Genomic DNA, 15,651 nt, shown 5'->3' with positions numbered 1-15,651 from the left:
GAACGAGGTGAGGAATGAGTGTGACTCACCTTATCTTGGACGTCCAGTGGGCACTTGTTTTCATGGAGGAACTTCAGGGTTCCGACGTGTCCGTGTCTTGCTGCGTAATAGATAGCGTTGGTCCCGCTCTGTGAGGGGTTTCAAATGCAAAGCCATGCGTCGGGATTTATCAATGACCTCGCCCGGCGCCACAATCGCATGGCTGCAGACGCTACCAGCAGCCTCCACTTTGTAAATACCACACGCATCCAAAACACTCCATGGGCCACCTGCGCTTCAGAGGAACCCTTTTCCCATAGTTGTGCTGAATTTGCATCTTTTTCATGGTAAGTGAGCCTGGAATTATTGAGTTTCCTGCCACCGAAAGCGTTTTAGGAATTTGAAATGCAAGGAAGTCTTATATTTGATGGTGCCAATGGAATACATAATATAAAGATAGCCAATAAAATGCAAGGAAGCCTTATTTTTGATGTTGCCAATGGAATACATAATATTATAGAAAGATATCCAATAAAATGCAAGGAAGTCTTATTATTCCATGACCAATAGAAAATAGCATAAAATTATACTATAATGACCATAGTAAGGAACATTTAAAGAAGGCATCAGGTGCAAGTTATATTAAATTAAATATACAATATGCATGAGCATGAATCGTCTGGAGAAAAGATAACCCCTGGTGATGATTAATCACCCGGACACCAATAAACATATAGAAAGGCATCTGCTCCACAATATGCTAATGAGTCTGGTAAGCGACAAGCTCTGCATAAAGTCATTTTTCAGCGTCGATGGACATAGAAAGCAACCCATATTATCGTCGTACATCACGAATGACTGGCGAGCAGCCTATCCTCTCATTGTCACGGGGCTATACAGAGTAGGGCGCCACGTGTATCGGATTGTCCAGCCGCTCGTAGCAGTGGGGGGTGGGTCATCAATCTGTCACTTCTACTGGTGGTGATCCATCAACGACCGTGAAGTCTTTGGGTGGCTACCCAGTGAGGGTCGGTAAGAGGCTGTGTTTCATGGTCGGTGAGGCCGCAGAAGGAGCGTTGCTTTATGCGCCCCCCCCGGCCCGTGGCCCGGCGTTCCCGCGTCAGGGACGGAGACGAGTGGGTGAGTGAGTACCTTATCGTTGGCCTTGATCTCCGCGCCTTTCGCTATCAACACCTCGATGATCTGGACGTTCCCGCAGCCTGCCGCTATCAGCAGAGGGGGGGTACCGTGCTGCACGCACACACACACGCACACGCACACACACACACACACACACACACACACACACACACACACACACACACACACACACACAAGCGAAACAAACAAACAACACATAAACACCAACACAAACAGTACCTTCCAATATTATCCTTTTCAAGGCTTTCTAAATGTTTTGAACGTCCCTGTTTTTTTTAAATGATTTGTTCTGATGGGTTTGAGATGGAGGGAAAACGTCACGGCTGGGACAGAGTGTTGTAGCAGTGGTTCTGAATGCAGCCAGAGAGAGAGAGAGAGACACAGAAAGAGGATCAGAGAAAGGTGAGAAAGAGAGGACGGGAACGAGGCAGATGGAGGAACAATCCATCAACATTCCTCCCCGTCCCTCTAAGTCCATCGCGTGTCTCTCCATCGTTCATCCATGCAGTCCTATCCTCAGAGTTGTCTCTACCTTTCACTCTTGCCCTCTTGTTTCACTCTCGCCTCATCTCCTTTCTTTACTTCCATGACTCCCCCTCTCTCTCTCTCTCTCTCTCCCCCTCCCTCTTTTCCGCCACACCCTACTGAGCTTGTTAGTGTCTCTACTTCCCCCTTCCCCCCTCCCCTCCTCTCCCCTCCCTCCTCTCCTCTCATCTCCCCTCCCTCCTCTCCTCCTCTCCTCTCATCTCCTCTCCCCCCCCCCCACTCCCCTCCTCTCCTGTCCCCTCCTTTCATCTCCCCTCCCCTCCCCTCACCGCCCTCCCCCTCTCTCCCCTCCACTGAACCCCACCCCCTCCCCCCCCTCCCCATCCCTCCCCCTCTCTCCCCCCCGCCTCGGTGTGCTGTCAGCAGACTTCATGTCCTCTCCCGTCAGGGAGAAACACGGAGAAGCAAAAGGAATCCTCTGAGCTCGACACGCTCTTCCTTCAGCGGTATGAAGTGTGAATGCCAAAGCAAAGCAAAGTTCCTCTGAACTCTTTTCCGCAACCAGACACTCATGTGCACACACACCAAGGTGGTGTTTATATCTGCTGGAGATAGGGTTTTAAATATCCTTAGATATCTTGGCAACAAGCTTCGGGGGATTCGGATGAGTACGGTTATCTCAGACTGCTATCTCAGACTGGCTAGCAGCACAAGTAGCTGCTGGCGTTTCTGCCTGCAGACGGCTACAATGAGGTATGGAGTTAATTACAGAAGATCCAGCTACAGGGAACTCCCACTGGAATCCACTCTTCACTGACCTCTGTTTAAACCCTGGGGGGTGGGGTGGGTGGGCATGGTGTTATGTGGCCGGATCGTAGGCACAGACACAGGTTCTGACTAACAGGGCGCCTGGTAAGCCGTTTTGTGTGTTTTGTACGCGAGCCACGATTGATGAGAACACACTTAACGCAGAAAAAGCAGCAGGGGTCCCCACCTATTAATGCAGACAAGGTGTGGAGAAGCTTTTGATACGGTGGGGATGGAATCGCGCCGATTATTCAGTGTGTGATGATCAGTGAGTGTGTGTTGATCTGTATGTGTCTGTGTTATTGTTGATCTATGTCTGCGTGATTGAGAGTGTGTGTGTGTGTGTGTGTGTGTGTGTGTGTGTGTGTGTGTGTGTGTGTGTGTGTGTGTGTGTGTGTGTGTGTGGGAAATGAGTTATGTGTGATAGTCTGTATGCACGTGCGTGTATGTGCGCGCGTGCGTGCGTGCATGCGTGTGTGCGTGCGTGTGTGCGTGCGTGTGTGTGTGCGTGTGTGTGTGTGCGTCTCACCTTGTTAGGCTGGTTCACGTCATAGCTCGTCAGCGAGCCCAGCAGGTGCTGAAGCCCCGGCACGTTGTCGTCATTGATGGCGTGGATGATGGCCTTCATCACAAAGGAGTCTTCTTCGTCCTGTTTGGAGCGAGCGTGATCACATATTCATGGAGGAGTCAAACCGAGTTCCCTGATTTCTTATTTAAGGATTCTGGTGGAAGGATTTTTATAAAGCTGTCCCCAGACAGCCTTTCTGACTCACGACCCGTCTCACTGTTTCAAGCAGTTAGGCATTAACACGCACACACACACACACACACACACACACACACACACACACACACACACACACACACACACACACACACACACACACACACACACACACACACACACTACAAAACATTACAAAAATAAAGCAACATTTCGGTGGTTCGTTGGCAAGAAGATATAAGGGGAACAAGATGTATTTCTGTGTGCAGTGGATCGGCTTGAGTCTCTTTGAGGAGCGCTACGGAGACAGGTCTAACTTCGGCTGGTCGCCTCACTGCACAAAGCCATGGGAAGAAGACGGATGCAAGAGAGAATAACACTCAAACACACACGAGGGAGAGAGAGGGAGAGGGAGAGGGAGAGAGAGAGAGAGAGAGAGAGAGAGGGAGAGGGAGAGGGAGAGGGAGAGGGAGAGGGGGAGAGAGAGAGAGAGAGAGACAGAGAGACAGAGAGACAGAGAGAGAGAGAGAGAGAGAGAGAGAGAGAGAGAGAGACAGAGACAGAGACAGAGAGAGAGAGAGAGAGAGAGAGAGAGAAAGAGCGAGAGAGAGAGAGAGAGAGAGAGAGACAGAGAGAGAGAGAGAGAGAGAGAGAGAGAGAGAGAGAGAGAGAGAGAGAGAGAGAGAGAGAGAGAGAGAGAGAGAGAGAGACAGAGACAGAGACAGAGAGAGCGAGCGCGAGCGCGAGAGAGAGAAAGAGAAAGAGAGAGAGAGAGTGAGAGATAGACAGACCGAGATAGAAAATACAATAGAAGGTACAGGACTGATATAGCCCGTGTTGGGCCACAAGCTAGTCACCGGCAAACCTAACCAAGTTAACCTTATTTAAATACATCCAATACATTAAATACGTTCACCACAGCCCGTCGCTGGGTTGCTGTTGGCGATTCCCAGGCCTTACCAGCGTGTCATCACTGCGCGCCACGCTGATGTTACTGCGTGACAGGAAGGAGCGAGACAGCCGGTTACACAAGGAGATGAGACGCACAGATTGCTGGAAGAGAATGGAGGAAACACCTTAAGAGTAACACTTCAACTGGTATACAGCACACCATGTTTATCACTGAGCGCGCTGCTGTACGCCACTCAGTAATCCTCTGCTCCATGTTATCTATTTGTATTTCTAATCCTGAATACATTTTTGTTATCATTGTGGTATAAGATATGTTATAATCCCTGGTGGAGGCTCAAATGACCAAGTCTCACCTTCCATTTCCTTCGCGCAGCAAACTTCTTGAACTTCTCCATGTTGACCGCAGACTCTTTGCGGCTCAGAGCCTGTTGGGTGTCTTTTGGCTGCCGGGACAAAGAACAGCGGACATTTACTGTCATTTGTTGGCATTGATGGTGCCTTTGAGAAGCATGAACAATAAGAAATAACAATCGCTGTCAAACGATAATGTGGAAGCAAACGTCGAAGCTAAATATTTGATACCGTCAAAAAAGCACGTAATTCATCCAACCTCACAGTGATATTTGACGACGTATAAAACAAATGACCAGTCACAACTATATCGGTGATCAATTTAATATCTGAATATATCTGAAATAGCAAGTGTAATCAATCCAAACCTTAATCCAGGGATGCAGAAGGCTGTCTTTAATGGTCATCCGCTTTCTGTTAAACAGGAGACAAGTTAAAGCAAGAGCTTGGTAATGATCACATTCATTTATCAATGTCAATGTTTACAGCTGGATGTCTCAGTCAACACCAATCAATAATATCTGGCATTTGTGAATTTATTATTAATTTTACAAACTATATTACAAGCAAAGCTACATTTCAACACTCTTTTTTTTTTTTTCACCTATAACTTTTGTGCTGACCCTCGAAATAAAACGATCAGATCATCTGACGAGTAAGCATAACGGAGAGCCTAACAACCGACCAATCTTTAAGATCTCCCTTCTGTTGTCATGGGCAAAACCTTTAGCGATAAGTTGTTCTGTTTCAGAGAGATACAAACATACTAACATTCATAAAACTGCAAATGCAAGAGTATTCTAAATTGGGCCGATCTAGAGTGAGTGAATGAGTGTGTGTGTGTGTGTGTGCTATCAATTGTGCTATAACATTACTACAATCAGTAATGCAGTGTCTTTGTTTCATCAGCTCACAGCCAGCATGAAAGACCAGACTTAAACCCTGTTCTGATTGGTGTACACTACCATCAGCAGAATGAAGCACTGATCCTCGCCTCATTCTGCCTGGCGTTTGAGTCAAATAAGGCTCAAGTGTGCATCTGTGTGAAGGGCATACCCCTGTACTCAAGGTCACCAGGACTGATGCACATCGCTGCTCTTCTGCAGGATTTACCATGAAATACCTTTTAATCAATAGTGTCTGCTCATAATGGGGATCAATGCGGAATAGGCCGCTTGGCTGCAGGTGCGGTTGTATGGATGGATCGCCAGAGACGGTCACATTATGAGGGTGGACCATACAGGAACAATGAGTTGCACATCTCATGTGCTTTAGTGTCACTGAGAAAACGACAGGAGCAACACTAGTTTCACTGAGGTATTTAGGTGCCATTAAGCCTTCCTGGTTCTTTAAGGAAGCGGTACGATTTTTAGAACCCCGAGATCGGGGCCAGCTCGGACTGGCATGCTGCTTTTGATTTTACCCCGGATGATTTATGGCCTGTTTCGCCATACTGTATTTGTATCCGTTTTCCCGTGCGAGTGCTGCACAGAAATAAACCGCACGTTAAAAATATACATGCCGATTTCCAAATAGCAATAAGTCCTCCGGAGAACAGCGTCTCGGGGCTGTGCGCGAGGAGAGGGAAGGGGCGCACGCGTACTTTGGGTCTTTGATGAGGAGCCGCGTGATGAAGTCTTTGGCCAGGATGCTGGTGTTGCTGAAGAACTCATCGTCGAAGGTGTAGTCCACGGCCGACACGTTGGCCAGCGTCTCCTGCTTGTTGTCACCCAGGAAGGGGGAGGCGCCACTCAGACTGGGGGGGGGGAGGAGGAGGAAACAACCGGGCTCGTCAAAGGTCGACAATGAAAGGTAGAAATGGTTAAAAAACGATTGGCCAAACAACAAAAGAGTTGAGTTTGTTATTCAGCAGTGCCTTTCAATATGGGCCGCATTGATTGGGCTCGGTGCCCTGAGAACGGAAGAGCGGAGAGTCGGCTCTGACTGACTGCGAGCTGATTATAGGGCTCGCTATCGTCGGAGCCTGATTAGCCGAGACGTGCTATCAAGCTAAGGGGTTTGTAAATCAAACACGGGCCTGTGAAACCCCAGCTGCATGGCTCCCTCGCCCACTTTACTTCAATGGCAGGAGTTCTATTGAGATATGATAGAAACTAAACGGCTGTTGTAATTCACCATGATAAGTGATGAAGGGTTAGCCCCTTTGCACACAGAATTAATGTAAACCAATGCTGTACAACACACACACACACACACAGGCACACACACACACACACACACACAGGCACACACACACACACACACACACAGGCACACACACACACACACACACACACACACACACACACACACACTCACACAGGCACACACACAAAAAGTGGATGTCTGCTTCTCACACTGTGTGAGAAGCAGAGGAAGCTTGAGGAATGAGTAAACCAACCACGATTGGGGAAACTAACGAATCATTTACATGTGATTTTAATCAGGGGACATAAAGTCCAGGCAACTGGATCACAAACTCTTTATGATTAATGACTTTATGAGAAAATAAATGCTGGATGAATAAATAATATGGGTATCCCACCGATACATTATGTGAATGTATTATTGCGATATACATGCTTGAAAGGTTGATGGAGGACTGTGATGCAAAGCTGAGGGGTTGGAATTATCGCTTATTATACTTCTACCTGCTGAAGAAATCAAAAACAATAACAAGAATTGATTTTATTGACTTAATTCGTTTTTTTGTGCTTACGCAAAAATAAATTGCTTCCGTCTGTTCAGAATCTATGGTCCTAAATAAGGTCTCCTTGCGGTCCGTTATTCATAGCAATGGTCTGCTATTCAGAAATAACAGAGCCCTGAATGCAGTTATCGACCAATCAGAATCAAGGTTTCAACGAAGCTGTTAATCAAAAGGATTTAAACGTTGTTCTCTACAATCTCGGGCCGAGATTGTAGAGAACAAACCATTATTCCACTTCTATCACGACCAACTGTCGTATTGTGTTAAGGAGAACTGAAATGGGGAATTCTGTATTCAGTTCCGCATTCGCTTACGTAACCCAGCTAGCGTTGAGAACAAGGATGCTAGGCGACCGAGGCCCATTGCCGTGCCAACCGTTTCAGGCCGTGGTCAAGGTCAACTGTATGTCAGGTGCAATTAGTAATTTATCAACCTAATGGGATGCAGCTGTTCGTAACAAACATGCACTGCCAGCAGGTTAGGCCAGAGTAAGGCTGTGAACACAGAAGATATACGTAAGTGCCCTCTTCAACATTTTGTCCATGAAATACGTCCACGTTGGGAGAGGTTTTGTTAATACATGCAGTTATTTTTACAATATATGAATTATATTATAATAATTCGTATATATATATAAAAAAACAACAACATTTAACCCGCTCAACTTTTTCAAGGGATCTTTTTCTAGATGCCGTACTTTAAAATGTAATTGGTTCCTTCTCTTTCCCTTCCTCCTGATGGGAAGCGTAGTTGGTACAGGCAGGGTGCCTTGGTTCTAGACGTATCAAGGCCTTATGTTCACATCGCCAGACTGAAGGCCTCATAACTGTGTGGGCGGACAGCCTGGAATGAGTATGTGTTCGAGTGTGCAACGGCGTGTCCAGTTGCAGATACATTGCGTTATTCATTTCTTGCAAGGGTGTCAAACCGTCAGAACTCTGTAGTTCATTAAATGAATGTCAGGGATTGAATTCTGTTGAAAACTTAACAAATATTAACTTTAGCATTTTAAGTTACGTTCAGTTTACAAATACTTAGAGCATTTGAATAGAGCGATTTAGCCTCAATTGCATTAAATAAATCGGTAATCCGAAGTTAAATTAGCAAAAAATGACGTCATGTTTCGACCATTGTCTTCAGTGTCGGTGCCGTAAGGACCTCAATTTATGCTGATCGTTCCGCTTTCCTTCTGCTCTGTGGCTCCCAGAGGGGGCCCCATGAGGGGCCATTAACCCCTTGACTGCCTCTCGAAGGTCTCCATATGATATCAGATGCTGGCTGGATGCTCTGATCTAAAGCCCTGGGGCTGGGCGTGTCATAACACATTACAGACAGGGAATGCTCTTCACATGCCACTCCGTCGTCAACGTTAGGGGCCGTGTAGGTACTTACAGTATGTAGGTTATCACGCCGACACTCCTGGGAGAGGGAGAGAGAGAGAGAGAGAGAGAGATACAATGAGCACAGTTGGGATGAATCCCACCTATTTCACAGATTGCAACGCTTTCTAGAAATTCATTGCTGAATTTCTCTATATATAGTCGATAAATTGATTCAATGACGGTAGGGGCCAGAGAAAGAAGGGAAATTCTAAATATTGTGTTCCAGGTGCTGTGTGTATGTATGTGTGTATGTATGCATAGCAATTCAACGTGTGTGTGTGTGTGTGTGTGTGTGTGTGTGTGTGTGTGTGTGTGTGTGTGTGTGTGTGTGTGTGTGTGTGTGTGTGTGTGTGTGTGTGTGTGTGTGTGTGTGTGTGTGTGTGTGTGTGTGTGTGTGTGTGTGTGTGTGTGTGTGTGTGTGTGCACTCACCACATGTCGGCCTCCAAGCCCAGTGGCTCATAGTTGACCACCTCCGGTGCTGGAAGGCAAACACACAGCACAGCCATGTCTCTGGTTATTATAATGCACTCATTAGACATTAGACTTGTGCATCCTAACCGATGAACAGGAGGCTACCAGCTTGGATACTCCATGCAGTTTCATAACTCATTATGGAAAAAAATAATTAATTTAATACATGTAGACTGCAACGGCCACTTTTCTAAATGAATGGAAACATTGCATAATCCCCAAAAATGTTTGCAATCTTTAAAACGGTTGACGTGAAACCAAAGAGGTAACGCAGCAGTATCTTTGTAATCAGAGGCAGTAGTTAACAATAACCACTTTGTACAGAGTGAAAATATAACAATGAAACCACAACAACAAGCCTCTTACATGTCACACCATTCTTTTCCATAGAGAGATGAGAAATGCGGTGTTACACAAAGACTTAATCAAACCTTAAGTCAACTTCCGACAAGCTAAAAGACCCAGCCCTAAGGAACTATCCTTAGGGCTGTTCCTTAGGCCCCGAGTGTAAAACCACCACATCCTTTAGCTCTTCCTGACACTGGCCAGGCCTTCTGTTGAACCCAGAGTTTAGGCCCCATGCCATGTGGTGATCTCTCTATTTAGACCAGCGTCACTCAGGGGCTGGCAACCTACTGGGTCCCCTCTCTCTGTCTCTGTGTGTGTGTGTGTGTGTGTGTGTGTGTGTGTGTGTGTGTGTGTGTGTGTGTGTGTGTGTGTGTGTGTGTGTGTGTGTGTGTGTGTGTGTGTGTGTGTGTGTGTGTGTGTGTCTAAGGGAGTGAGAACAGTCCTCGAATAATCAAGGCTATTATCATGTCTCACTCGCCAAGTCCCCATGGCCGGGTTTGGCAGAGAAGAACACTGCACAGCACCCTAGGGGCGCCAGAGCCCATTTATGTATACACTCATACACACCTAGATGCCGTAGGTGTATGTGTAAATAAGCTGTTAATCTAATTGTGTAGACGCATTGTTTATAGACGTGTTTTTCCATGATATAATATTGCATCAAACATGAAACCAACTCATGATGCACACTCACCTACAAACTCTGGGGTTCCAAATATGTTTTTGAAATCGTTCCCAAAGTCAATCTTGTGCGCCAGGCCAAAGTCGATGAGCTTGATTCGTGGATGAGGCACTGTCCTGTTGAGCAGCATGATGTTCTCGGGCTGGAGAGAGAAACAGAGAGAGAGATACAGAGAGAGAGAGAGATACGGAGAGAGAGAGAGAGAGAGAGATACAGAGAGAGAGAGAGAGAGAGAGAGATACAGAGATACAGAGAGAGAGATACAGAGATACAGAGAGAGATACAGAGATACAGATACAGAGATACAGAGAGAGACACAGAGATACAGAGATACAGAGAGCGAGAGAGAGAGAGAGAGAGAGATACAGAGAGAGAGAGAGAGAGATACAGAGATACAGAGAGAGAGAGAGACACAGAGACACAGAGACACAGAGAGACAGAGAGAGAGAGAGAGAGAGAGAGAGAGAGAGAGAGAGAGAGAGAGAGAGAGAGAGAGAGAGAGAGATGCAAAATAGAGTGAAAGAAAAAGATAGAGACAAAGAGAGTGACAGTGATAGGAAGGAAAGGAGAGACACACACACGCACACACACACACACAGAGAGACAAAAGACAAAGACATCAGGGGCAATTTAATCTAGATTGTGGTTTTCCATGCAGATATTTCACATTGATATCAGCCAGCCGTCGGGGCTCAAACCATCAGCTCATTAGCTCTAAATGAGCTATCTCGTGTCTCTTAAGAAATAACACACCTCCCAACGTGTAATTAAAATGTGTGAGGGATCCGTCAAAGCAAACGGCAGACAACGGCGGACAAAAGAGAATCAATTGGCAGGAATCATGGAAATCCCCATGCAAAGCAGGGGCGAAAGCCTCTCGAGGAAACGGGTGAGAACACACGGGAGCAAAAGACAAAGCGCAAGCGCAGCCAAAGGGACATACGCTCTGCATTCTGGGTAACGGGATGCCTCCTTTAGTCAGCTTTACTTTGGTTGTGAAGGAGTTTGTCTTTCGGATACAGGCTCGATGGGTTTAGGGGCTTCAGAGAGGGAGAATAAAGATGGCGCCAATAGAACGGTACTAATGCAGTAAAAGGACCCTTCAGTGCGGAGAAAGATGACAGTTCTATGTTTAGCTGTCGAGCCAAGAAGGATACTAAACTGATTAAAGGTTAATGTGAGGCGCTGATAGGAGACAGAGCTATTGTGGGGGGGTCATACAGAGCCAAGCGTTTTGATTCTAGTCGCAAGGCCGAGGCTATTATTAAAACTGTTAAATCAATATTCATTTGGAACAGGAACAGATTGACATATTACCTGAAGTGCAGGACTAAATCATTTATAGAAAGAGGCTGGGTAATGTCTTGACTTGATCAACGTCAATCACAAATGAAGAAAACACATAATTACAAGCAACCCAACAGAGGAATAGGACAGGGATGTCTTGGGCATCTCTGGCATGGATAAGTTGGGCCTGGTTGGTTTAGCAGGGTAGTTATACTAAATATCAGCTAAGCCTTGTGCACCAGGCGTTGTGCCTCAACCATTAGGGAACAGCGGATCAATAACATGATCGACAGTGCATTGAAATACATTATGCGGCAACTTACTTGGCGCTTTATCCGCCGTGGAACAAAGAGCTAATTAAACCATTACGCCAAGCGAAGGGCTTCAAATCAAGAGCCGTTTCACAGTGAGACCGTAATGGACTGAAGCTTCTGGGCTGTGCTCACAGCAGCGGCTTCGTCAACAAATGGTAAAGGTCTGCATTTATATATATATATTTATATTTATATGTATAGCGCTTTTACCCAAAGCGCTTTACACTATTGCCTGACATTCACCCTTTCATGCACACATTCACACACTGACGGCGACGTCAGCCATGCAAGGCAACAACCCGCTCGTCGGGAGCAGTTAGGGTTAGGTGCCTTGCTCATGGACACCTCGACGCTCAGCTAGGAGGAGCCGGCGAACAAACTAGCAACCTTGTGGTTACTAGCCAACACGCTCTGATTCGATTCCGTGTACAATGCTTTCGTTAAAGGGTTCGTAGTGGGTTCGGATTGCTCCCCGATTCAGCGCCTCACTCACTCGTCTCTTGTTTTTCACAGAACAGCTGTTTGACCGAGCCACAGTAACGTTCACAAGGCACTCAAACCGTGCCGCGAAGCAAATAGGCACACGGCAACAGAGCGAGTTCCCAGTAGCGGATGTTCATTTGAATGTGCTGTAGGGTTAGGGTTGATTTACGAGCTGCTATTTGAGTGTCAATTGTTAGAAATGGCATCGTAACCGTCTGCTATTTGGAAGTGAAATGCGCTGGGAGAATGTCTTTTCTCAGTTAATTGCACCTGCCTCTGTATTAGCCGATTTAGAATTCAGACCGCTTCAGGCACATTTCTGACCAATCAGGGCATCCCATCAATGATTGATTTAGGGAATCAATTTTGCCTGTCAATCAGAGATGCTATTCTTTTAAATGTTGATATGTCTCTTCACAACTATCAAATCTTACCTACAACTTTAAGTAAGTCAGATTATATTGTGTTTATATCTCCAAATAACAAAACCAACCCAAAAAATAGGTTGCTCTGTTAGGAGTGCAGGTTGTAGCAACACAAAGGGACTTGTTAAACCAACTTATTGTTAAGTGAACATGGCAGAGTTTAGCCTCGGGCCAGCATGGTTCCAGCTACAGTGTTTGGTTCCCGTGAGACCCACCGGCTAGTGGATTCTAGGTGGACCCTTACTCCAGCAAAGACATTCTCCTCTCATCGTTCTACACATCTATCCAAAGCACCAACAAGCATTTATTATACAAACTTAAAAGAACCAAGCTGAAAGGTAATTCAAATAGATTATAGCATAATGAAAGGACCTTTAATAGATTCAAATCTACAAAAATATATATATATATTGCCAGGTCTCTCTACCTCAAAGTGAAGAATTCATCATAATTATTCCAAGATAAATTTGATTGTAAAACAAACACAGAAAATAAAAAACATTGAACACAAGAGACTCCCACGATTCATTTCAATAATATTAATTCTGACTGAGGCATCAAATACCGAGAAAGAATTCACAGAAAACCTTTCTGTTTAGGTCATATTAGCAAGAAGCAACACGTTTTCCAGGATTTGGGGGGGAATCCTTCGTTCTCACGTTAAATGTAGACGTCAGTGTTGTTTGGTTTCATATCCAAGGAAAACAAAACAGAAAAAACAGGAACATAAAAACGGAACTGAGATCTCTGCATGAACGCATGGATGACTAGAATTTAAACAGCAGAACTGGAGGTTTTCTGGAGGTTATTTGGTGAGACCATTTGCTGATATTCATGTTTGCGTTTTGCAATGAATATCTGACTCTCCTTTGCCGGGAAGAAATTGATTTCCCCTGGCTGACATTGTCCTATAATCTCTAGCCAATCTGATTTTTGCTCCCTTCACGGTTGGAGGTAGATCGAAAACAATCTAATCTGGGGAAAAAACATTATTTATTATTATATTTTTGTTATCTTTTAACATTGTAATTCAGTCTATGCCAGACAAAAACTGTTTGTCTGAGCACCCGCCACCCGAGCACTGACTGGTAATAATACAATGCTTCCCTGAGTGTTGATTGGTCCTAGCATTTTTATGACTTTAGTTAAGGCCAGACTGATCGGCAGAGCCGGACGGTCTAAGGCCCAATCCCATTTCTACCCCTTACCCTTCTCCTTACCCCTTCTGAACAAGGGGTAGGGGTAAGGGGGAGGGGGTAAGGGGTAGAAATGGGATTGGGCCTAAATAGGCTTCAAAGTTTCCCTTTCTGACTATTATCCCTTGTCTCATCAATTGTTGTGTTATGATGTCAGAGGTATTTAGTTACATTAACTTTTGCCTATCTTCCTTGATCTTGTACCGTATCAGTTAGGGTTTGTCAAACACACTGGTGACAATCAGGATTTGCTGTGAGACTCTGCTCCGGTACCTTGAGGTCGAAGTGGGCGATCTGCTTGGTGTGCAGGTAGAAGACTCCGTCGAGGATCTGCTTGAGGAACTGGGTGGCCTCCTCCTCTGACAGGGACTCCTTCTCCGCCAGGAAGTCAAAGAGCTCCCCGCCAGCCACCCTGATCCAGAGACAAACCCGGAGAAGAATGGGGATTAGACATTGAGAATACTGGATTATTCACCAATTTCAACCTATTCAAATGTATAAATGCTACGAATACGTGATCCACATTTGTAACCAACAGAACAAGTCTGTTGTAACACATATTGGAGATGGCCGTGTGTTGATGGTGATGAAAGACCTTAGCCGTACAGAATGCGGTCTTTAAAACCTCATAAACAAATAAATATTCGTCTCAGTTCCCTTCCCTCCACTGGATTACACAATGATGTCAACGTACAAACCTTAACGCGGTATGATTTATGCCTACGGGTCTGCCGTCTCATAGTGCATGCCTTTGAATGTTCCATTTCCAAATAAATGTCCAGTGGGACACATTGTTTCAACACCCGTGTACCAAAGCAAAAGGTTATTTTCTTGTCGTACGACACCCTCACACGCGTCCTCCACGCCTCGCTGCGTGGAACCGCTCGGTAATTAAACAAATGTCACGATTTGCACACACAGGTCATCTTCCCCTCACAGCTCACGCAATCCAACGGTTGGGCGGCTCTTCCTCTCCCCGTGTCGACGGTAGACGGTCAAAACCGATCGAGAGAGATCTAAAGATTCATTATGTACACAGCATGGAAGTGCGAGGATGCAGAGGGGAAGAAAGGCCAACGAAATCAGAGAGATGAAAGATAGATGAGACAGAAGGGAGAGAGAGAGAGAGAGAGAGAGAGAGAGAGAGAGAGAGAGAGAGAGAGAGAGAGAGAGAGAGAGAGAGAGAGAGAGAGAGAGAGAGAGAGAGAGAGAGAGAGAGAGAGAGAGAGAGAGAGAGAGAGAGAGAGAGAGAGAGAGAGAGAGAGAGAGAGAGAGAGAGAGAGAGAGAGAAGGGAAGAGAGAGAGAAGGGAAGAGAAGAGAAAGAGAGAGAGAAGAGGAGGCTGAAAACAGATGGGTGAAATTATGGCCACGTCTATTGTGTCATCAACTGCTCAATCACCCGACCATTTTAACACTCTCTCCTCCAACTGTTATACACACACACACCAACACACACACACACACCCTTGATTGCCGCCACGTGCAGAGTTAGCATAACACGCACATTCACACAAACTAATGGAAAGAACAGCTGGAACATCCCAGTCCTAATCTATTATTAGAGTGTTGATTTCGTCTGTTCCGATGCTTCGGGATGTAAACATATGTGTTTAAAAGGCCCGTGGGAGCCATGGTTCCCGTCTGGATACGGCCGCTGAATATTAAATAGCACTTCTACGTGTTTCTGGAATGGAACACACAGAGGCAACTTTATGGTCTGAGAGCCACATTACCTCGATACTAGTCTCACAAATCCGTCTTTAGATTCATAGCTAATTTGGCTGATATTGGGCGTCACACTCTCTTTGCTACGTATTTGTTTCGACCAATCACCATCCTGGCGGCTTGGATCTGAGGTGATCGGTGAACACAAACTGCAGCAGTGTTAAACTGTCAAATAAACGTCTAAAAGGTTTCAAACCAACACCACG

General features: G+C 45.7%; 1 protein-coding gene across 1 annotated transcript in view; it reads right to left on the bottom strand.

Moving 5' to 3' along the window:
* LOC130383902 (death-associated protein kinase 1-like) overlaps positions 1-15,651 on the bottom strand; it is a 53,213-nt gene that overhangs the window by 19,269 nt on the left and 18,293 nt on the right. The window contains exons 4-14 of the mRNA XM_056591797.1: positions 13,993-14,131; positions 10,027-10,156; positions 8,943-8,991; positions 8,523-8,549; positions 6,024-6,176; positions 4,789-4,834; positions 4,423-4,512; positions 4,118-4,210; positions 2,963-3,082; positions 1,132-1,230; positions 30-128 (exon numbers count right to left, since the gene is read on the bottom strand). Coding sequence (XP_056447772.1) covers positions 30-128; positions 1,132-1,230; positions 2,963-3,082; positions 4,118-4,210; positions 4,423-4,512; positions 4,789-4,834; positions 6,024-6,176; positions 8,523-8,549; positions 8,943-8,991; positions 10,027-10,156; positions 13,993-14,131 — 1,045 coding nt within the window. The remainder of the gene's footprint in view (positions 1-29; positions 129-1,131; positions 1,231-2,962; positions 3,083-4,117; positions 4,211-4,422; positions 4,513-4,788; positions 4,835-6,023; positions 6,177-8,522; positions 8,550-8,942; positions 8,992-10,026; positions 10,157-13,992; positions 14,132-15,651) is intronic.

This window comes from Gadus chalcogrammus, chromosome 6, assembly GCF_026213295.1.
Source record: "Gadus chalcogrammus isolate NIFS_2021 chromosome 6, NIFS_Gcha_1.0, whole genome shotgun sequence".
Lineage (NCBI taxonomy): Eukaryota > Metazoa > Chordata > Actinopteri > Gadiformes > Gadidae > Gadus > Gadus chalcogrammus.
The sequence above is the reverse complement of the archived record's forward strand: the minus strand, read 5'-3'. Positions and strand labels throughout refer to the sequence as shown.